The 22,597-nt window shown below is 44.3% G+C and overlaps 2 protein-coding genes across 18 annotated transcripts in view; both read left to right on the top strand.

Moving 5' to 3' along the window:
* The first annotated feature begins 5,389 nt into the window (after window positions 1-5,389).
* On the top strand, window positions 5,390-7,437 carry UBB (ubiquitin B). 2 transcript variants are annotated; one of them, XM_037372595.1, is made up of 3 exons: window positions 5,390-5,521; window positions 6,128-6,812; window positions 7,269-7,437. In XM_037372595.1, exons 2-3 carry the CDS (start codon window positions 6,134-6,136, stop codon window positions 7,277-7,279), a joined length of 690 nt encoding a protein of 229 aa, XP_037228492.1. In that variant the 5' UTR covers window positions 5,390-5,521; window positions 6,128-6,133; the 3' UTR covers window positions 7,280-7,437. The 2 variants fall into 2 exon arrangements, with proteins under 2 accessions (XP_037228492.1, XP_037228489.1); XM_037372592.1 differs by having other exon boundaries at window positions 6,128-7,437.
* A 3,371-nt stretch (window positions 7,438-10,808) lies between these two features.
* The window catches only part of LOC119140779 (transient receptor potential cation channel subfamily V member 2-like), a 38,575-nt gene continuing 26,786 nt past the window's right edge, over window positions 10,809-22,597 (top strand). For 5 of the 16 annotated variants that reach the window (XR_005101731.1, XR_005101718.1, XM_037372449.1 and 2 more), the window contains exons 1-17: window positions 10,810-10,951; window positions 11,488-11,573; window positions 11,939-12,004; window positions 13,357-13,584; window positions 14,264-14,525; window positions 14,754-14,915; window positions 15,184-15,301; window positions 16,237-16,532; window positions 17,198-17,331; window positions 17,661-17,813; window positions 18,492-18,632; window positions 19,086-19,384; window positions 19,822-19,998; window positions 20,424-20,582; window positions 20,710-20,805; window positions 21,280-21,350; window positions 21,966-22,131. Coding sequence is in view for 14 of the 16 variants with exons in the window: in XM_037372449.1 (XP_037228346.1) it covers window positions 16,285-16,532; window positions 17,198-17,331; window positions 17,661-17,813; window positions 18,492-18,632; window positions 19,086-19,384; window positions 19,822-19,998; window positions 20,424-20,582; window positions 20,710-20,805; window positions 21,280-21,350; window positions 21,966-22,131 (1,644 nt within the window). In the remaining 2 variants the exon portion in view is untranslated. Of the gene's footprint in view, window positions 10,952-11,487; window positions 11,574-11,938; window positions 12,005-13,356; window positions 13,585-14,199; window positions 14,526-14,753; window positions 14,916-15,183; window positions 15,302-16,236; window positions 16,533-17,197; window positions 17,332-17,660; window positions 17,814-18,491; window positions 18,633-19,085; window positions 19,385-19,821; window positions 19,999-20,423; window positions 20,583-20,709; window positions 20,806-21,279; window positions 21,351-21,965; window positions 22,132-22,597 lie in introns of those variants that run through there. The other 11 variants (XM_037372462.1, XM_037372465.1, XM_037372378.1 and 8 more) reach the window with 10 other exon arrangements.

Here is a 22,597-nt window from a genome sequence, read left to right as displayed (position 1 = left end):
TCTGCAAATCTATCTCTCTCTGTGCCCCTCCAAATTAGTTCAGCATATTTTAAATGTGGAAAGTTTTTTGAGAAGCTAAATTCTGTTCCCTGTGACGTTTCAGAATAAAGATCTGGAAGACAAAAATGGAAGAACAAAATGCAGTTTTGTTTTCAGAAGGCTATAGTAAATAAATTCTTACTCCTATTTCATTAGTTTCATATCTTATTACAGAGGACTCTTAAAGCTCAAAACTGGGTCTCACATAAATAATCAAGTCAAGAGCTTCATAGTGGATCTCTGGCTGATGATGAATTTCACTGGTATTCTGATTTTCAAGCCCTAAATGTCAGTGGTTGTGTACTGTGTTGTCAGTGGGCACAGGGCATTTCCCAGTGCCCAAACAGTTAACAGCTTTCACTGGTACATTACTTCCAGATCTGATGCAATGTTTGCAGAACTTTAGTAGAAGCCAGTAGCTTGATGAAGAATGCTTTTGCTCCTAAGCTTCTGAGACAAAATGGAGAAGGAAGAACTATTCAGAAAGACGAAGGGATGGACAAGAGGAAAAGTCCAGTAAATCACTCACTGTTCTCTTTAGGTGTCTTGTGATATTTGAAGTTCAACAGCTGGCGTGTTTTAATGTTAAAGTACAAAGATATTTTTCTGTGCCATCTCAGCTCTGCTTGTGTAACAATGACTCAGCTCTGCAGACCTGGCTTGCAGCCTGCATTGAGATTCTGTCTGTAAGGGCATTTTCATCACAAAAGCAGCATTGAAAGCAGCTACACTTTTGTGGGTTAAAGGGAATTAGGAACTGTAGATGCTTTTCGTCTAAGAAGCAGGGGACTAGGAGGAGTGTATAGCCAACACCACACTTAAAAGAACAGAGGTAATTAAAACTACTGGCTTGAGCAGGGGAGAAAAACGTCAGTGCTTGGATCTTAGTCTTTCTGTTGCGGAGGGGGAAGCGTTTGGGACATTCTCCTCACCACCAAGAGATCCGAGATGGATCTGAAAACAAAATACAGGAGCTACCACCTCTGTGCCAATGGATGGCCTTGACAGTATTTGGTTTTGTTCGCTGTTGGAGAGATTCTATTGAAACGTAATAATAATGAATAACAACAGTTTAGGACTTCTTTCTTCTGTCTTTCTATTTTTCAGGGTGCCTCTTTGCTATCCTGCTGAAAAACCTCACCCCAGAAACCACATACTAAATCGGTTCAGACGCAGCAGCAGCGAGAACGTGAACAAAGAGAGCTCCTTCACTGCAGTGCAGCTTGGATCAGATCCAAAAGACTCACAGGCTGGAGGCAGACTGAAAAGATGCAGACAAGTAATTTTTAGAATAGACCTAGCTGTTAATTGTTGCTTTCACTGGCATAACACGCAGGCACAAACCTGTGATTTTAGGCTGATGGCATCTTTACAAAATGCCCCTTAGAAGTCTTACATCAGAAGCATAGTGAATTGACACATGTTCCTCTGGATCGTTTAGACCTACAAAGACATGCCCAAACCTGTTTATCATGGCAGCCCAGGTCTTAAAGCTGTATCCCATGTGCTCTGCGAAGTCAAAATATGCTTTAAACAAACAGCGAGGCAAAGGAGTATTATTTTCTTCTTTTTACTACAAATCTGGATACCTATTTGTTTTTCTTATGCTTTCAGCTCCTGAAGTTGATAGCTTATTAAAAACTTTGTTTGTTTAAGGTATTTTTAGCATAAGGCTTAAAAAACAAAACCCAGATAGTTGTCTTATTTTGGTAATCTCATAATATGACAGTCTATCTCACAGTACTTTGAACTGTGACTATTTTTGTAACCCTTGAGCTTGGCAGTACAGGGACAAGCAGTAATATGCCACAGCTCTGTTTGTCTTGTGGCTGGAACTTCAGCAGGGACTGGGCCTTGGTGCAATGTCACGGGTTTGGGGAGAAAGTATTTATCTCCACAACTGTGTATAGGTAAATATAATTATCCTGTGGCATATACAGAGAGTCCTGAGGTAGTTATGAGTAATATTATGAGATAGGAATATACATTGTTTTTTCCCTCTGGCAAGTAGCCCTGCTTTTATCTGAACAAAGGTACCATACTGAACTTGGTACACATACTCAAATCGCCTGATTGGCTGGCTGTCCCAAGTTAAACCCTTGTAACTAAAGATAAACAGATTGCTCCATTTGACATTGCTCATGTAGAAACGATACACTGTTGCTAGGACTTAACATACCTAAAAAACAGACCCAGCTTGTGTTCTAGAATGTACAGATTTGTTAGAAACATTTCTTGGACACGGGATTCTTCTCTTCTGAAAGTAGGTTGCTTTGTACTACTGCCCAATGACCTACTTCTGAAACCACTTGGAAAGAAGTATGTATTCCCAACTGCAGGCCCCATGCCCTGGCAAAGGCTGGAACCACCTGTGCAGTCAGGCCAGTCACAAGCTACAGATTTGTTTTTTCAGCTTTGCATTTATTTATATACAGTTCACAGTCAGCTGCTTGATGATCCCTATTCACCAAAAGCTACTCTAGGAACAGTTGCCACTGTGTGTATGTTAAATACATCTGCTTTGTACAACCAAAATAGTTCCTGCACCATTTAAGAATAAACAGATCTTCTTTCGCTGTATCAAATTCAGGTAGTGAAATATTTTCTACAGAAATTCTGAAGTAAAGCTGAAATTCAGTAAAAGGAAGTCATAAGGCCATCACCTCCAGCTTGGAAGATTGTTCTGTACCACGTAATGTTTGAAAATGCGGCAGAATCTGGCCTGCAATATATAAACACTGCATTCTGACTTTAAAAAGAAGTACCTTTCACCTTGATAATCATTATAATTGAAGTAGTATACAAAATCTGTGCAGGTATGAAATACGTAACATTTGGGGCATGAGTTCACCACAGGGAAAAAAGCCAAGGGCCAGGAAAAGAGGTATTTAAGAAGCTATGTGTATTCAGCCCACCCTGGGACAGGAGAAGTGGGTTCTGTACTGGCATGTAGATGGCTATTGCAGATTAGTACTTAGGAGAATTAAATTAATCCAATCAGTGAAGGCTTCAGAATGCTAATGGTGGCCTGTGTGGAGTACCCTGCCCGAAGGCTACAGAAATTAGTTTAATTCTGCTAGGCTCTGGAGTTGTGTGCACAAAGCCTAACTCTTGTTTATCTCTTTTGACAGAGGGATAACTGAGGAAAATAATGAGGCTTTTTTGCATGGAACTGATGTATTTAATCCATAATTATTTTTAAAATGGAGTCTGCATTCGATGTCAGCATGTTGCTGTCTGCACTTGCTTTGGATAACATCATTTCCCTGAAGAATGAATTTTTCAGGAGCCATTATTAACAAGGTATTTAAAGAACTACCCATTGTAGACCCATCAGTGGAGACTTTATTCTGATCTCTTGATTTGAATACCTTAACAGAAACTGAACAACAATAGTGAAAGCAGATTAGTCATGGGATTTAGCCATACCTTAAAATAAAACGAGGGCTCCTGTGTTTTCTGGTTTACACGGAAAGGAGGAGAAAAAAAAACCAACAACAGAAATTTCTCCCATCTAGAGGGACATTAAAAAACAAAGACATGCACACTAAAATCCTTAACACAAGCCTGATGTCCTCAAACACAAGCCAGTCTTTAGATTAGCCTGTGGTTAATCTCCAGTTTAACAGATGTGGCTTTTTACATTTCTAAATATTACTTACTCATGGCCTTCCTCTCAGGACTCCATGGTATTGTTTGGCTGGGGGACACTGTTCCTGGAGCAGTGCCTGGGACATACAGGCTTGGAGCAAACATTTAGGCACCCTTGCACCATGCAAACAAAATGAACCTATTGGAAACACTGACAGCATAAAGAAAACAAATGTGCTATTGCCTAAATCTGCCTTTTTCCTAAATTTATATAGCTGAAGAGTATTTCCAAGGTTGGTTATTGCCATGGAGCTGTCTCTGAACTCTGCAGTTACCATTTTCCCCTCCTCCTGTTTCTACATCATGAATAATTACCATTGGGATGATTTATTTCCTTTTTTACTGTAAACCAGGAGGCACTGGCAGACACAAGCCCTGTTAGGAGAAAGGAAAGCACAAGGATGTGGTGGTGGGCTTTTTTATTGGGTTTGGTTTTTTTTTTTAAGGGGGAAATAGAGTAGCTCTGTGCCAAATCGTGCCTTTTACCTGTGTGCTTATGCTTTGTGAGTGGGGGATTTAACAGCAAGTTCATCTTCAGGGAAGCCAGGAGCTAGCTGCAGATAAAACACTGCCACGTAAAAACCTGTTTGGATTTTGTGTGTTCCAGATATAGTATGATGTAAAATGAGTTAAAAGCCACTCCGAAAGGTATGATGAAGCATAATTAATACGAAGCATGTTTCCTCATCAGTTCACAGATGGCAGTTGCTCCATAACCTGATCAAAGCTTCCTGTTCTGAAGGCAAGTAAACAACCATTTGAATTTCAGATGTCAGCATTTCATTACAGGGCCTGTTTTGCAACCTCACGTTAAAGAATTTGTCAGCTGGCTGAAATGGGTTCAAAGGGCTGCAGGAAATGGGCTGCGTGATGAGGGGCAAGCTCACTGGCAGCAAGCGTGACGCACCACGAGTCACCGACACTTGCCACATTTCTAAGTAACATCTTTTTAGTTTTGCTAAGCTCACTTCAGCTTTTCCCGGCTTTTTCTCACAGCGACAGGCCTGGCCTTACAGATTGTTCCAGGCTCTGCCATGAATCACCTCACACCACCCAGGGGAGGGGGTCAGGCAGATGCGCTGCGATCTCAGTGGTTCAACAGAACACATGCACCAAGTGCTGCCTCTCGTTCTCCGGGGTACTGTGCCGCCAGGCCAGGCCAGGCTCTTCCCTAAGCGTTGTGTGGGGCCGCAAAAGGGGCTAAAAGAGACCGCCGCCATGCCCGCGGGCACCGCTCCCTCACCGCGCAGGGCAGTGCGACAGCCCCAGCCCGCATGCGCGCACACCCCTCCCCGCCAAAATCTGCCTCCGCAAGGCGGCTCCCTCCTAGCAACAGGGCTGACCTCACCGCGCACCAATCAGCTCTGAGTAGCACCCGAATCTTCCAGAGCTTTCCTTACAGCCGCCCCCCCGCCCTTCTCTGGCTTGCCCCCGGACCAACCAATCAACACCCACTCTTTGGCTGCTGTGCCAATCTCTGCCGAGCTTCCCGTTCTTTCTGGTAACCGCTTCACCGCGCCTCCAGATTCATCCGCGCACTCAGAAATTTCCAGATTTTTAAGGGTCCGAGGCCCCGCACTAGGAGTCCAGATCCCTTTGCCCCCTCCAGAAAGATTTCAGGAGAAGAAAGGCGAGTATTTTGCAAAACAGTGGTCTTTTACTTGGGACTACTTTGGGAGGCGGATGGATACGTCAGTTTACGAGGGCGGAGATTGGCCCTGACAGGAACGGTATAAATAAGGGTGGCGCTGCGTCACAGCGCATATCCGTGCTGCGACGGGACGAAGTAGAGAGTGCTGAGAGGTATCGTTCAGGGCCGGAGACGTGAGACGTGAGTCGGGAGATGGGATTGTTTCGGGGTTTCGAAGGGGGAGGAACGAGAGTGTTGGTGTGGCTAGGGAGGCATAAAACGGGTGCTTGTGGGGCAGTGATATTTTTTTTTGGGGGGGGGGGGGAGAAGGGTTGTGCGGAGTCTCGTCGTGCTCTGAAGTGTGTCGCTGAGTGAGGAGGGGGGTAGAAGACAAATAAAATCGTTATTTCATGGGAAGTAGGAAGAGAGTCTAAAGGTGAAGATGGCGGAGGCCGCGCCGCCTTGCCCGGAAGCGGGCTGCTGAGTCACTGCCGGGGGAGCGGCGCCGCGCAGCTGCCTGCCGGGCGGTCCCTGTGCCGCGGGGGGGGGGGGGGGGGGGGGGGGCTGCGCCGGTTTGGGGAGCCACTGGCAAGAGGTACTGCGAGCACTCCGCTAGAGTAACACAGCATGCCGAACCTGAGAAGATATTTATTAGGCGAAATTCGGGGAATATTTATAGAAAATGTTCATAAATATAAAACAAACGGTAACTGGTGTTACAGCGTGAAATGGCGGTTGTCTTTTACAAGTAGTTAAAGACTATATCTTACTAAGTAGTTAAAGTTGAAATTTCTGTACGTTTTGCAGTTCAACATGCAGATCTTTGTGAAGACCTTGACTGGCAAGACCATCACCCTTGAGGTCGAGCCCAGTGACACCATTGAGAATGTGAAGGCCAAGATCCAGGACAAGGAAGGCATTCCCCCTGACCAACAGAGGCTGATCTTTGCTGGCAAGCAGCTGGAAGATGGGCGCACCCTGTCAGACTACAACATCCAGAAAGAATCCACCCTCCATCTTGTGCTGCGTCTGAGGGGTGGCATGCAGATCTTTGTGAAGACCTTGACTGGCAAGACCATCACCCTTGAGGTCGAGCCCAGTGACACCATTGAGAATGTGAAGGCCAAGATCCAGGACAAGGAAGGCATTCCCCCCGACCAGCAGCGGCTGATCTTTGCTGGCAAGCAGCTGGAAGATGGGCGCACCCTGTCAGACTACAACATCCAGAAGGAATCCACCCTCCATCTTGTGCTGCGTCTGAGGGGTGGCATGCAGATCTTTGTGAAGACCCTGACTGGCAAGACCATCACCCTTGAGGTCGAGCCCAGTGACACCATTGAGAATGTGAAGGCCAAGATCCAGGACAAGGAAGGCATTCCCCCCGACCAGCAGCGGCTGATCTTTGCTGGCAAGCAGCTGGAAGATGGGCGCACCCTGTCAGACTACAACATCCAGAAGGAATCCACCCTCCATCTTGTGCTCCGCCTGAGGGGTGGCATGCAGATCTTTGTGAAGACCTTGACTGGCAAGACCATCACCCTTGAGGTCGAGCCCAGTGACACCATTGAGAATGTGAAGGCCAAGATCCAGGACAAGGAAGGCATTCCCCCCGACCAGCAGCGGCTGATCTTTGCTGGCAAGCAGCTGGAAGATGGGCGCACCCTGTCAGACTACAACATCCAGAAAGAATCCACCCTCCATCTTGTGCTGCGTCTGAGAGGTGGCATGCAGATCTTTGTGAAGACCCTGACTGGCAAGACCATCACCCTTGAGGTCGAGCCCAGTGACACCATTGAGAATGTGAAGGCCAAGATCCAGGACAAGGAAGGCATTCCCCCTGACCAGCAGCGGCTGATCTTTGCTGGCAAGCAGCTGGAAGATGGGCGCACCCTGTCAGACTACAACATCCAGAAGGAATCCACCCTCCATCTTGTGCTCCGCCTGAGGGGTGGCTGTTAAGTTAATGGTGCATCTTGCTTGACAAGATTGCCGTAGCACTTGTGTTTGCACTGTAGTTATTACATGTCTTAAGTTAAATGAGCAAGGTTAATGCAAGCTGAAGTAACTGCTGAACAACTGTCTGAAATGCTAATAAAGTTTTCTGTTGCACATTACAACTTGTCTTGTCTTGGTTCAAGGTAGTAAAATCAGTGTATTAAATGACTTGCTTTCTTTGGCTTTTTTCCATGGCAGTTTAAGTCTCTTTGCATGTATAATGAGGATCTTGTGGATGAAACCGATCTGGATTAAAGTCTTAATTCAAGCACTACTGCCATGTTGTTTCTTGTTCCTAGAGTTGTAATGCTCGCTTCCAGGAAGGTATGTTCTGTTACAGGTCCTGGAAAGCTACAAACCAAGTACAGGAGCCCAAGTGTCGGTACAGCAGGGTGGGGGTTGCTGCAGTTGGTGTGTTAATTTTAGTCTAGTCCTGAGCCAAGGGTGACAGTCTTGACACTGCTGTGAAGCTACCAGTCATGGTATGCTCGGGTGGGGGGTAAGCAAACATGAATGGTGGGTTTTGGTACAAAAACTTGTCCACCCCAGTAACAGACTCTTCAAAGTAAAAGAAGCTACTTAGAATGATGTGGAAGCTGTGAGCTGGGGAAGTCTCAATCACAGAATTGAGGCAGGTGAAAACTGCCTTAAGTAGTGAATGGCAGTATGTGAGGGCTCGTAACTTCTGGTTTAAGTAAATTTTACGTGATTCTTTAATGCTAAAAGCTTGGGACTTCTCACTGAGTATTTTTTGGTTTTTTTTTTTTTATGGGGTGGGGCAAGGAAAGTCATACAGATGGGCTTAGGATGGTTTAGTTCAACTGAGTGGTGGGGTCTTGTGGGTGTAATTGTGTGCACCATCACAGAAACTCGTCTGGGTTGTAAGGATTGTGGCTGTCAGTCTTCATGTGTTGAATTTTGACAGCTGCTTAACTTAAAACAGTCTTGGCACCTGTATGCTCTGTGTACTGTGCTGGTGCACTTTGCTTTTCACTGGTAGCCACGTGTTTTGCACCATCTGGGTAGATACTGGCAACTGTAGCATTGCAATCTGAGTTTGTTCCTCTTTCAGCTTTCAATGTAACATAACCTATCTGGGGTAAGAATGCACTTGCACTGGCAGTGCATTCTTAGCCCAGCTTCAATTGTGGCCAAAAAGTTATGCTACTCTTTTTGTAGAAAACTGCACATTGAAACCAAGTTCAATGTGGTTTTGATGGTTGTAACTGATAGCTTTCTTTTTGGGGTGGTTTTTGTTGGGGTTTTGGATGGGGGGTTTTTGTTGTTTTTTTTTTTTTTTTTTTTTTTTAGCTGCAGGGCTTGCTTCCCTGTCTAAAGAGATGGTTTCCTTGTATTGAGTTTTTCTGCAATTGCTGCTTTGGCTTTTTCACTCTATGCTTTTTGCAGTTTAGCTGCTTAGCCAGGTCTTGCTTTTTTTCCAGTTTAGCCACCTGGGCAGCTTGCCCAGAGAGGTGGAGACTCCTTTCTTGGGGATACTCAAAAGCCATCTGGACATGGGTCTGGGCAGCCAGCTGTAGGTGGCCCCAGTTGAGTAAGGAGGCTGGGTGGGACTGCCTCCAGAGTCCCTTCCAACCCCACCCATCCTCAGATCCTGGGTGTCATAGTATGGTCCATGCTGGTCGGTAGTGTATAAACTCCCTGAGCCATCTGTAGTCTGGAGATGTGGCACTGAATGAATTTGCATTATTTTTTCTGCTACAGATTTGCTCCATGGTAAAACTAGCTGCTTTATCTTGTCTGGCTCATAATGAAGAGGTGTCCTTTCTCAAGCTGTAATAATTGAGCTGTGCTGCGTGGTTGCAGACGCTGGTCAGATAACGCAGGCTGCAGGTAGCGCCTGCTTTGGTTTAGACGCCAGCCTGTGAATGGCAGGTGGCCTTCCTCCCGGGTTAGTCACGGGAGGAGAGCCATCGCAGACGTGTTGCTCCTGCGCTGTGGCGCTGTGGTGCCCAGGCTCATTAGGCAGCGCCAGCTGCTGCTGGCGTTGCACAGAGCTGTGTGAGGGGTTTCGGGACGGGGACCCCGGCAGGGCGATTGGGACACCGGCAGGGCGATGTGTAGCTGGCCGGTGGGTGCGCATCAGCTGCTCAGCGTGTGCTCACTGGAGCTTTACCCGGGCTGAGCCAAACCCCTGGTGAACCATGGCCTCTGGTGGTGCCGTTTGCGGAGCCATGCATGGAGCCTGCTTTGCTCTGCTGTTGCACCTGGGGGAATAAGCAGTGGGCAGAGGGGGGAACGTTCAGGCGTTTTGTGATTGTGTGTACAGCTCAGGCCTAGTCCAGGCAGCCTCACTGTGCCCGTGTGCTGTTTTCCCCAGCCCTGTAGGAAGATTTCCTTAGGTGGGGCTCGTGCTGAAAGTTAATTAGCTCTACGTTTGGCTTACTAGAAATAGTACAGAACAGCACATCCTTAAAGCCAAAGCCCAGGGAGTGACGTCCCCAGGCCCTGCGGTGTTGCAGCACTTACCTGGGGGAAGAGCTCAGGTGGCTGGCTGCGGGGGCACGGTGCTGGGCTGGTCCCTCTTACAGGAGCTGTGTTATTGAGGCTTCTGATCCCTCGCCTAATGGGGGGTAGCCAGATGAGGTGACTGCAAGGCATTTCATCATTAACAAAGAAAAATCTTTGCAATTTATCTTAAATGAGGTGAATTAGGGAAATTATATAAATGACAAGGAAATGTAAACACAAATATGCATAACATGCATTGTTTGTGCTGAACTAGTTGTGAACAAAAGGCAAAGTGAGAGGTATCAGGCAGTATGAATGATTGATATTGTTAAGGTATATTTATTTTTCTTATGATGTAGCAGTACCTCAGTTCAATCTGCTGAGAGCCAACTATTCATAACTAAAATAAGAATGTAATAGGCTTTAGCTGGAATCTATATGCTACTGAAATAGAATAATCCTAATGCTCCCACATTGACGACAGATTCTGACAACGTCTTTTAATCCTGCTGCAAGCTGAGCTTTGTGACTGGCCTTTGGTTTTTTTCTTATAGCTTCAGTTGCTACCTAGCATGTTCTCTCTTAAAAATTAAAAAATCCAAGATTTGGGGGTTTTTGTTTCCTGTGCTTTTAATAAAATACTTCTGTTTTAAGAAGACAAGTGAGATAACCCTGTTATACTGGATTTGGATGCTTTTATTATTTTGCTCAGAGAGCAGCTGCCCCAAAATGTAATCATATAGGGAAAGTGAGGGTTAAGGCAGGTAAACATTGGGAATACCTCAGGGGTTTTGCAGTCTTGTCTGCAGTTCCAAAGGGGTAGTGTAGCAGCTTTGTTCAAAGATCCTTGGCTGCACAATTTTATTTTTATGGAACTTCGCTGTGTCATCAAAACCAGCCTTATTTGGAACTTGAGTTTTCAAATTAGAGAAGTTTCTGTTAACTATTCTGATACAGAGTAAGTGAATGGCTGTAATTCTCACAAGTATATGCTTGCAAATATTTTTTTTTTTTTTTCTCCCCCCCCCCAAGGAATTTCCTATCCAGGTTGTTTTCACAAGCAGCAGGAAATCAGATGCGTAGAGGCCAGTGGGTGTCACTGTTTCGCCACAGAAGTGTTGTTTTGGACCATGACTCTTGGATTTCGTATTTTGCCGCTATTTGATTGTCAGTGGAGTATTCCTTCAGGCTGTAATCCTACAGAAAGGGATACATCAAGTAGTAAGATACTTCTATTTAAGGAATAAGAGAAGTGGATGGTTCCTTCAAAGGCCTAAGAAGTATATAGATAGGAGCCTTTAAATATTGTGATGTAAGACCAGTAGTTACAGAAATACTGTCGCGTAAATTAATTGAATCCCCAGGCTGTCAGACAAGTTCTGACAAGGAATTGTATTAAAGAATATTTGCATTTTAGATTGGGTAGTGGCTGGTGTCTCTAGAGGTATAGATTCCATCTGTGTAACTATAACAGATGAAGCTGCTAAAATTCATCCCTTCAGTGTGGGTTTCACATAACAGTTAAACGAAAAAAAGTCTGGCCTTGCAAAAATACTAGATTGTTTCCCAAGTGTGAAAGTACATCATTAAAAGAAACAGGTTTTTCTTAACCATGTGGCTTTCTTGGGGTTTGAATGAAGCACTGGCTGATCTGTTGTTCTGGAGAGAATTTTAATGGTCCACCCTTGTGTGCTTTATTGCAGGCGTCCCTTCTCCTGTGAAGATGATTTTGACCTGCTGCTCCTTAAACCGGCTGCAGATCAATGCTGTAATTAAATTACAGACCCATGTAAGCGACTTTGTTCTTATATTTACAGCATGCACAAAATGTGATATTAATCATAAGACTATTACATTTTTCAGTATTTGGTAAAAATGGGCACTTAGGTGAACAGAGAATATATATTTTTAGGAAATGTGCCTGTTTCCATCTTCTCAGAATGCCATCTTCCTCATGCTTCCTTTTGCCTTCTGTTTAAGCAGGTTGTGGTCATTGCTTTTCCTGCCATGAATTACTGTGCTTCTTTGTATATCATCTGTAATTATATCATAATTATGGATATATTTTATAATATTAATAAAATACAGTCATTGATTTGACTTAAAATTTCACTTAGTAGTTAAGAGTTTTCTTTCTCTCTTCCCATGCTTAAGGTTTCCACTGAATGTCTTTCCTGTCAGGATAAACTTCACGCCATCAGACACATTGTCATCAGTAAAGTAAGTACTGAGCAACTGCAGGATTCCTTCTTGTTCCCCCAAATAAAAGCCTCAAAAGGCAAGAGGATCACATGTTGCTTTTGAAAATTCAGGCTGGCAGATAGGTGAAATGAAATTGCTTCTTTTGTTCTCCCTGCATGCTGCTTTGGATGGCTTTATCCTGAGTCCTAACAGCTATCAGGATTTTAAATTTTGGTGGCAAGATGCTTGTTAAGCATCATAAGCGGCTCAGCTGGCTAGTGTGCAGCAGTGACATAATCCTATTACCGACCTCGGAACACTGTCCCTGGCAAGCGCACGTCTGGGCAGATCTTGTATTTTTTTTCTGCCTTGCTTCTCCCTACTCTGAAATGGAAGTGCAAGTGTTTACCGTAGTGTACTCTCTGCGAAAGCATGTGCGCATGTGTGTGTGCATTCCAGTGTTGCTGTGTTCCCCCAGCAGCTCCATGTTTCTGTTTTGCTGTGGTGACCTCTCAGCTGGCGGTGATTCCTTTCCCAGCAAGCTGCACATTCTCCTTCCTCTGTGTAAGCTATTAAAACCAGATGCACAGAAAGAACTGTGCTATGATGCACTTTTGTGGGCTCATTTCATTCCTTGGCTAGAATGGTGGGCTGACTCCCATGAAAGCTCGGGGGAAAGCCCAAGAGGATTTAAACCCCTAAGTCTGAGCTAAACTCCTGGGCCTGAATCTATATTGATATCACAGTAAATAAAGTAACACAAGTAAACTGAACTAAATCAGTGCAAGGCTGGAATGAGAGACAGGAGAAATGAGATCTGGTTTTGCAGATGTTATCTGCAGATGTTTGTTCTTCATAGGCTATTCTATGGGTCCTAATATGTCATTAAGCCTGGAAAGAGTAATCAGCTTTGCATTTTTCCTGGATCAGCTTAATTTTGAAACACAGGAATCTGAGAAATAAGCTTGTGATCTCATGCAAAACCATGAAAGAGGAAAAGACACCCTGCCATTTAATGGGTGTATTTATAGGAAGGTCGTCTCACAGCCTGCATCTGACTCAAAGTAGAAGCCATCTGGGAATGTTTCTATGGGTGACATTCCAGGAAGTCTCACATCATCCTGCAGTCCTGTCAGATGGGGATTGCTTTAGGCTCTTTTGGCTTGTGATGGCTTTGGAAGAAGAAAGCCACAGCCAGAGTTCAGTGTGTCATGATGTGACACCCCTTCTCAATGTTTTTGGACTAATGGTTAACTAGACATTTGAGATTTCTCATGGAATGTGCCTCTGCTGTCAAGCTGTTGACTAGAAGAGCTCTTTGCCATTTTGTTAGTTAGTAAGATTCTCTAGATGAACTGTAGATCACATAAATGTCTTTGTTAAATTGTCAGTCCTCTACAGAGTACAGATGAGAGAGAATCACTCTGCAGCAACATTGTGCTGGGGAAGACTGTTGAGGCTGTGGGTGCTGAATGTCCTCCTGCGTGAAATAATGATGATCACACTGCCTCCTCAGGCCTCAGTTCTGTTAGGAGTGGGAGAGAAAAAACAAGACACTTGGTGTGGGCTGATGTCCTCTGTTTCCCCTGGGTCCTGTTTTGTGAGTGATAAGTGAAGCAGTATGTGTGTGTGCGTGGTCTCAACAGCCGTCAGTTGTAGGGATGGCCACTCCGTGCTCCCAGAAGTAGCCTCTCCAAGACTAGTGCTCCTTTGGAGAACCAATCCATTAAGAAATGGACACTAGTGGCAAATTAAGTAACCAGTGGCTTAAGTCTTTTGGAACTGGGGCTGCTTTGTGCAGTCTCCTGTGCTTGTGATGAGCAGCTGACACTGTGGGGTAACATTCTGGCTAGTTTATTGTCACATACAATTTGCACTGCCTCGTAACTAGGGTGTGTGAAGTTGTGTGAAGAGAACTGGCTTCCCACACAAACAGTCGACCTCAGCTGTTTCGCTGCATATTTGCTTGTCCTGGGGCTAACTGAGAGCGCCTTGTGACAAACCTCACCACTAAACCACGGGCTGTAGCACTGTCAGGGTCAAATCAGCCGCCTCCCTTGAGATCTGAGCAGGCTGTTATTGAAAGCCATGAGATGTTGCCTCTATACTTGCAGGCAGGGGTTAAGCATTATGAATTTGCGGTAGCCAGCCAGCTTTCCCATATAAGAGCACTGCACTCATTGGCTCTCTCTTATTGAGAAATCCATCTAGTAATTTCCTGTGCAAGCCCTTCTTCAGTTTGCAAAAGGCTATACAGTTGAGTAAATAACAATAATCTGTGGTTATTCCTTCTCACAGGAAGCCTGGATTCTCTCATGGACCACCACCAACCAGGAGTTCTATGCTGTGCCATTAATAGACTGCTAATATGAGCGTGGTCTTCTCTGCAGAGGAAGAGGTCTCTCACCCATGGATGTAAATAATTTGGGTTCTGCTTTCATGCTTATTAACACTTGTTGGTATTTGGCTTGGTTTCTACTGAGAGATTATTTACCCTCTGAGGGATCCGTTGGGACTCCTTGTCAGATCAGTTCTTGGGTGGAGCTTGCAGCAACTTGGGGTAAGTGCTGTGCTCTTCCTCTTTTGACAGCAGAGCTTTTTTGTGCTGTGCTACTCAAAACGGCTTGGTAAAGTTGCAGAAACAAACAACTCAGTTCTTGAGTAGAGAAGTGAAAGTTGAGCTGGCAAACAGAGTGCGCATTCTGTGTTTCCTAGGGATGCACAAAGTGGATGTATGTATTATAGGGTGATTTTTTATAGGACCGTTTTGCTCTTGCTTTTAAACCAGACAGTCTGTCTGTACAAGACTGGCAATAAATAACTCTCTCGAGCGCTGTGGAGAGATGGAAACTGCAGCTGAGAAATGATTTTGGGGAAAGGAAGACAGAAAAGCACAAGCAAACTATTATGGAAGTACAAATAGCCCTCTAAAGGATCAGCAAATGTGCCAGTAAGTGTTTTGGGGGAGGAAATAAGCCTGAAACGGGATTATAGGGTGTATGCCTGTGTGTGCAGAGGAATGTTTGTCGTTAGAGTGCAGACTAAACTAAATGGCTGAATTATCATAATGGTTTGTCTTGAAATCAGCCCTTGGATTTCTTGCTGTGAGCTGCCTAAAGATGTTTTGTGGCTCTTTCCTGCCTAAAACTATGTTTCTCCACATCCTAGTCTAAGCCAGAATGTTTATGCTGTGTCAATTTACCTCTTTGCTGGTATAGGCTATGGAGTCTGGCTGTAGTCCCAGCAAGGGAGATTTCTCTTCAGAGAAAACCTGTTAACCATTTGGAGGGAGTACATGTGAAAAAGACGGAGTTATTACAAAAAACTCTGCTTCAGGTTGGTAATTGTGGATGTTTCCTTGCTGCCTCACAAACTGTGTGTGAATCTGCAGTCATATGCTGACTACAGCTAGCTTGCATTGGGTGTGGATCTGAGATGCATCAGATACACATGAAGAGATGCCTCAAAAGAGTAAAAAAGGAGTACGTATTAGATGGGAGAAGTGGGCTGGCTGGGTGCTTTGATGAATACTGATGCTCTCTGTACAGCAGATCTGGATCCAGCTGTGCTCTTGGGAGAGCTGTGCTCTGTTCAGGCTCTGAGGGCTGTGAGTGTCCACATGGCAGCTGCGGTGGGGTGTGTGTTTGCCTGTGCTGTGGAGCTGAAGGTTCAAAGCCTGTGCTTGCATGGATAGCCAATAGCTCCAAATGTTGGGGAGATCCCACTCACTTTAACCCAGGGTGAAATGTGAGAATGTGTGAGGGGAACATAATTTGTGCGTATGTTTTCCCTGTAGAAATAGCATAATGCTTACCAACAGAGAACATGAACAAACTTACTGCTCTGTTCCAAAGAAGGCTAAAGTTATCTTATCTTTTTGGCCACTTGGTGACTAGCTGTGTTGGCTGCACTGAGACAAGAACAATGATCATAGTCTCCTAAAGATCCACTTTCTTTGCCTTTTATGTAAGGAACCTGTGCTGCTGCCAACAGGTGAGGTCATCTCACGAAGGGGGTTCAGATGTTCTGCAGACAAGTTGCCTGTATTCCATGAACTGCTTTTGAACTTCTTCTCTAGTGATACCCTATTTATGGCCTTGATCCTTTATTCAGATGCTGCTACTATGCAGAGATTAACTCAAGCTCTCCTTCAAGGGACCCATAGTCAACTGTAGGAATGCTGGACCTGCAAACATGCTTACCTCTTTGTGCCGCACCAAAAGCATTCTAGCTTTGTGAACAAATTGTGTTATTCTCCCTCTCCCTTGCAGGTTTAGTCTCCCGGTGGGGAACATCTTTGGTGATCTGCAAGACCATCTATGCTGGAAATGGATAACTTCACAAATGGGCAGCCAGGCCCAGGTCAGAGGAACAGGTTGATGGGATTGCTAGAAACAGATGACAGTATCCAGGAAGATAAACCTGCATCTAGTAAAAAGGAAGAAAGATCAGGACATGGAAAGAAAGGCGAGCCACGACCCTTGGAGACACCTTATCAGAAGGAGAGCAGTGACTTTCCTCCTAAAGTCAAGATTAATCTGAACTATTGGCCAGGACTCGTCAGCAAGTGAGTAACTGTTGGGTTTTTGACAAGGGTATGATCCCTGTTGATCTGTACTGATCCCTGCTGGTAGGGGCCTATAGACTTTACCAAGTCTAAACTAAAAGTGGCAGTGTAGGAATATTACAGGCATATGGTAGGAGGTAATTAAAAGCAGAAAAGGAACGTATTAGCCCTTTCCTTCTCTACTTGGAAGGTATGTGTATGATGTGTGTTGCGTTTTTGGGTGTATCTGAACCAACACTAAATAAGCCAAGTTGGGTGTCAAAGCAGCTTAGCATGGAGCCCTATACAACTGAACTGTTCTTGCCAGGGAGGGATGTAAAGCAGCTCACAGAGTGCTTCACACCATGTGATAGGACTGACTCTGGTCCTGCAGCTATCTTGGGCTTCTCTGTCTTTGTACTCTGGACGTGTTCCAGGGTTGCACATCAGACTGGATCTGGGAAGAACTCCAGCTGATGGAAAGAGCAGCCACTTAAGAGAATTCTGGGAAATAAGTGCCTCTATTTTTCCCTTGACTTAAAAATAAAATACTTGGGTTTTCTGACAAACTTTTCTGCCTCCCTCCTTTCTTACACCATCCCACTAGAATTTACTGTACACTCTTGTCTTTCACACTCCAGAACTTCTTAACATTCTTAACACACAACTCTGCATTTCTTCCGTAGCCAAAAGGACCCAAATCGCTTTGACAGAGACAGGCTCTTCAGTGCAGTCTCAAGGGGCAGCCCTGAGGCACTGGATGGTTTACTTGAGTACTTGAGGAGGACCTCCAAATTTCTCACCAACTCCGAATACACAGGTAGTTTCCTGCTCAGTACTCCATAAACAGGGCTAGCAGAGGCGGTGCTTGTTCATGTAGGAGGGAAGCAGGGGAACTTGCTCATGGTTCTTTGCTTTCTCCAGCCCTCTGTCCATTATTTTATTTTCCTAATGTCCACCTGAGGATGGAGAATACCCTTAGTTATGGCATCCTAAGGCTTTTGCCTCTATTGCAGACAAAAAATACTGAGAAAGGCCTTTAAAATAATTATTGTGTTTGGTTCTACAGTGAGAGTTATGTTCTGAATCAAGTAACATAGATGTATGCAAAGTACTTCCGCAACCCATTTAATACTCTTTTTCTGCTAGATGCGAAGACTGGGAAGACCTGCTTGATGAAAGCTCTGTTGAACTTAAAAAATGGAAAGAATGACACAATCCCACTTTTGCTGGAAATAGACCAAAAGACACAGAATCCCAGGCCACTTGTCAATGTGGCGTGCTCTGACTGTTACTACAGAGGTAAGGTTTCTGTTCTGATGCTGTATCAAAGCAGCTTCTCCATTAGATGGGCGAGATGTGCAGATACCAGGAAAACAAGGGGAAGTGGTAGTTCTGGTGCCGTTACAGTTAACAGCCTACTCACCTCTTATTTCTGATTCTGGTACTGCATCTTCTTCAGCCTTGAATTATAGACCTCAGAAAATTTGTTCTTGGTTTATAAAACAGAAGTTATACATGTTCAATAACCCAAGAATATGAGAAGGTTTGCTTGGGAAAGCTTAAAAAGCACATCTAAAAGTGCAAAAGCAATAGTATATATCACTATTAAAGAGTAAGTTCTGCTGTTTGTCTTATTCTTTTAGTAGCAGACACGCAGCCTAGTCATGTACATGTATGGCTGTCTTTATCCTCTCATATCTGCTTGGGATCTTAGGGCCAGGCAGGAACAATTGCCTGGTCTTGTGTTGAATTTCTGGTAGTCTAGAGGCTTGTCTTCTGACTCCGTGTTTGCAACGTACTTTTCCAATGAACGCTGCTGAAAGTCATCAGTTGCTACCCACTCCCTGCCCAGCACTGAGGCTGCAGCATTGCTATGCAGAGCGTACAGCAGTTGTTGAAACAGTGCTTCCCTAAAGAGTCCTTTGCCTGTTCCCTCTGATAGTGACACTGAGTGATAGGTTTTGCCTGTTTCCTTAGGCCAGACAGCACTACATATTGCCATAGAGAAAAGGAACCTAGATTTGGTGAAACTTCTAGTAGAGAATGGAGCTGATGTCCATGCCAGAGCCCATGGTGAATTCTTCAAGAAGAAGAAGGAAGGAATTTACTTTTATTTTGGTGAGTCAGTGTGGAACACGCCTTCACTTTTTTTATTGTTGTACTGTATATGATGCCACTAATTCTTAGTTGGGTTTTGCCCTCTGTGCATGGGTTGCCATCTCCACCATCCTGTAATTATTTGAATGGCAGAATCCTTTCACAGTGAGGTGTCCAGTGAGCATTTGCCATCAGCTTTGGTTTTATGTATTTAATCCCATCTGAGGGGCTTCAGACAGAGAGAAATACTTGGTTAGTTTAGAAAAATTAGGAGTCTGGGAAAGTGTTTCAACTGCCTCCAGAAATGAGTATTGTTTACTGCAAAACCTTATGTGAAACTAGAGACGCTGAGAAAGAACTTGTTCTGTGCTCCAGTGGTAAAACTACAGGCTAAATATATTTTGCTTTTATTTTTTTTTAATTCTTTTTCACCCCTTTCTGCTTCCTGTCCAAATACTGTCCTAATCTCTTCAGGTGAACTCCCTCTCTCCTTGGCTGCTTGTACCAACCAGCTCGAGGTGGTGGAATATCTTCTAAACAATCCCCACCAGAAAGCCAGGCTCCAGGAGCAGGATACGCAGGGCAACACAGTCCTCCATGCCCTGGTGATGATTGCAGATGACACTGAAGAGAACACCAAGTTTGTGAGCACAACATACGTTGAGATCTTGAAGGCAGGTGTGAAGGTTGACCCAACATGGAAACTGGAGGAGATAGTTAATTATGATGGATTAAATCCTCTGCAGCTCGCTGCCAAGACAGGCAAAGTGGAGGTAAAGGCAACTAGAGGGAATCCTGGGGGTTGCTGAGGGAACAAGGAAGACCATAGTTACACCCTTAATGTAGCAGTGGGATTTGAGGTAGGGGCATCTTGCACCCAACCCACAAGTTGCTAGGACAATAAAGGAGGCCCCCACCAGGCCACTCCAGTTAGTGTCCTACAGAGTCTCAGCCGGCTGCTCCTGCTCTCTGTCCCAGCCAACACAGCCAGACTGAACCGAAAGTGGTTCTACTCCTGGAAGATCTGATAACAGATGTAGTTAGTTTGCCTTCTTTTAGCCAGATAGTCTGGTGTTTGGCTGTATCAAAGTGTATAACGCAGAAAGCCCAGGTGTCCTGTATTTGAAGGTGATTTGGGTATGTATGCTTGTCTCATTTTACACCTTCGTTACATACATTTTTTTCTGGTACATATCTGGTTTCTCTTTAGATCTTCAAGCACATCATCCAAAGAGAGATCAAAGACCCAGTGTACAGGCACTTGTCACGCAAGTTCACTGAGTGGACCTACGGACCTATCCATGTGTCTCTCTATGACTTGTCGTCTATAGACAGCTTTGAGGAAAACTCTGTGCTAGAGATTCTGGCATACAGCAGTGACACACCGGTGAGTGTGAGACAGCAACATTTTTTCTGCCTTTCTATAGTACTGCTCTATAATTACGCACATCATGTCAAGATAATGTGGTGTTTCACATGATTGTTTTTCTGGAAAAGAGATGCATGATGGAAGTATGTGCATATTTTATTATTTTTAGTCTGCTTGGTATGCCTTTGATAATCTATAATATGAGAGAAATTTTTGCTCCTTTGGTTGACCTAAGCCTGGGTGTGTCCAAATACCTTGACAAAGCCAAGCAGAAGTTACTTCTTGTGGGATGGTTGATTTCATTCATACTGAAAGGCCTGACTGAATAAACCCTTAGCAATATCCTAGTTGGAGCCACTGAACTCTAGCCCTGAAAAAGATGATGCTCTGGTGATTTTACATTCCTGTTGGTACATGGGTACATTTTTGTTGTTTTTCTGTAGAAGCGGTACAAGATGGTGGTTCTGGAGCCACTGAACAAACTGCTTCAGCAAAAATGGGAAACGTTTGCTTCCAAGAGATTCTACTTCAGTTTTGTCTCGTACTTGTCATTCATGATCATCTTTACAGCCATTGCATACTATCAACCCTTACGGGTAAAGGTAGGTCCAGTCGTCTTTTGATGTGGAAAGGCCTGAATGGATGGAACTGATTTTAAAAGGTGCAGGGTGGTTATCATCACTACCTCTGCCTGTCTTCAGTGTTTTGGTTTTTGATTTTATCTTGCAGCCTTCATTTCCAATGGAGTTCACGGCTGGAGGCTTCTTGTGGGTCTCTGGACTGATCATTATCTTGCTAGGAGGCATTTATCTAATCTTTGCTCAGGTATGGGGATCTCTTGTCTGGTTTCATTGTAAGAAAGAAACAAAAGGAAACTATTCAGGATGTGCATGAGTGGATGGCAGGAAGGAGTCCTGTCAGCACGATCTAGCAGTGACAGGGATGGCACGAACCAGGCTGCTGGGCAAAAGGAAGAATGGGTTCACAACAGCAAATAGGAGAGACTTCTGTGATTTATGGTACTAAAACGCATCCTTGGCATTTAATGCAATCTATTAATAAAGACATTGGGCTGAGCTATGATTCAGCCCTTGTTTATCCTTGTCCTTTATAAATAAGGCCTTTTTTTTTATCTTGGAAGGATGACTAGCTGAAATTTGGGATCTTGAAAATGAAAGCCTGAAGAGGAGCTTATGGAGCAAACCTTTCCCCTGACCAATAAGCTATGCTGGGCAGGAATCACTCTCTAGCATGCCCTGGTTTTTTGATGAATGACTGCCATTGATTTTTCTCTAATAGAGTCTGTACTTGCGGAGGAGACGCCAGTCCCTGAAGACTATGTGTTCTGACAGCTGCATTGAGATCTTGATGTATGTCTCTTGAGGTTTTTTGCACAGTGAAAGCACGGGTGAAATTGCTTTCTTGCTTCTTCTACCTGCTGCATCTTCTCATAACCCTTTGTTGTAGTGGACTTTGCTGGATAGGGTCTGTCCTAGGATTTGTAGCAGAACACAGTGAAGGTCAGACCCTCAGTTTTTCCATAGTTAAGAACATATGCTAGTTAGAAAAAGAGCTCAGGTTCTTAATCATACTGTCACTGTGGCTCAAAATTGGTTGAAAGGAAAACAACTTCTCAGTTTTCTGAGGATAAATGTGTATAGATGCATCTATGTGCATGTATGTGTGCATGTGTTCATAAGTGTTAAATTTTTTTTCCATTTAGTATCAGTTGTGTGAGTTACATCAAGCAGTTCAGAGTTTCCATACTGTGAGATTAACCAGTTCATAACAAAACTGTAACAATTTCTGCATCTGGTTATAACAGGATTTGCTTATATAAACTATGTGTCTGATTGACTGCCACTTCATATGTTCCATGTAGCCTTGGAAAATGTGTTTACTTTTCCTTGCAAAAGAGAAAAGATCTGCAAATGGGCCTTTTTGTTGAGGTAAGTCAGTGTGTCACTCATTCTGTTTCTCTCCAGCTTCATCCAGGCCTTCTCATTGTTGCTGTCAGCAGTTCTGTATGGTGCAAGTTCAGAAAACTACGTGGCGGTGATGGTGTTCTCCCTGCTTTTGGGATGGATGAACATGCTGTATTACACTCGGGGCTTTCAACGCACTGGGATCTACAGTGTCATGATACAGAAGGTCAGTACTTGGAAAAAACTTTGTATGAAGAGCTTTTGGGTGTGAGGAACTAAATAGAAGTCCTGCAATTACTTTTCTCTGAGGACCATGAAAACTGTAAATGGAACTGATGTACTGACTATGGAAGTAAAGATATTGCAGGAGTGGATTAGATCAGTGTCTTCAAGGAAGCACAATTGTGGCTAACCATTAGTTTGCTGTCTTTGAATATAGGAAGTGACAGCAGCTGAACTTACCTGTTTGTCATAAAAAACCTCCAAACTAGCAGTCAAAACCAGTGTGAGTTCCCTGGAACTGTTATGCTTGGGCTGAGAAATGTTTCCAGGTTCATAGAGTCTGGGACTAGAAAGACAAGACAAAGCAGAGGTGAAATGAGGTGCCAGGGAAGAATTCTGATCACCACTTGTGTGACACCCAATGGCAATGGAAAACAAAGAGATGTGTGTGTTGAAACAATTTGGAAGCA

This window comes from Falco rusticolus, chromosome 1 (assembly GCF_015220075.1).
Source record: "Falco rusticolus isolate bFalRus1 chromosome 1, bFalRus1.pri, whole genome shotgun sequence".
Taxonomy (NCBI): domain Eukaryota; kingdom Metazoa; phylum Chordata; class Aves; order Falconiformes; family Falconidae; genus Falco; species Falco rusticolus.
The sequence above is the reverse complement of the archived record's forward strand: the minus strand, read 5'-3'. Positions and strand labels throughout refer to the sequence as shown.

Bases quoted from the DNA above. Each gene is read 5' to 3' on its own strand.
- UBB (XM_037372592.1), top strand. From the start codon at position 6,134: ATGCAGATCTTTGTGAAGACCTTGACTGGCAAGACCATCACCCTTGAG.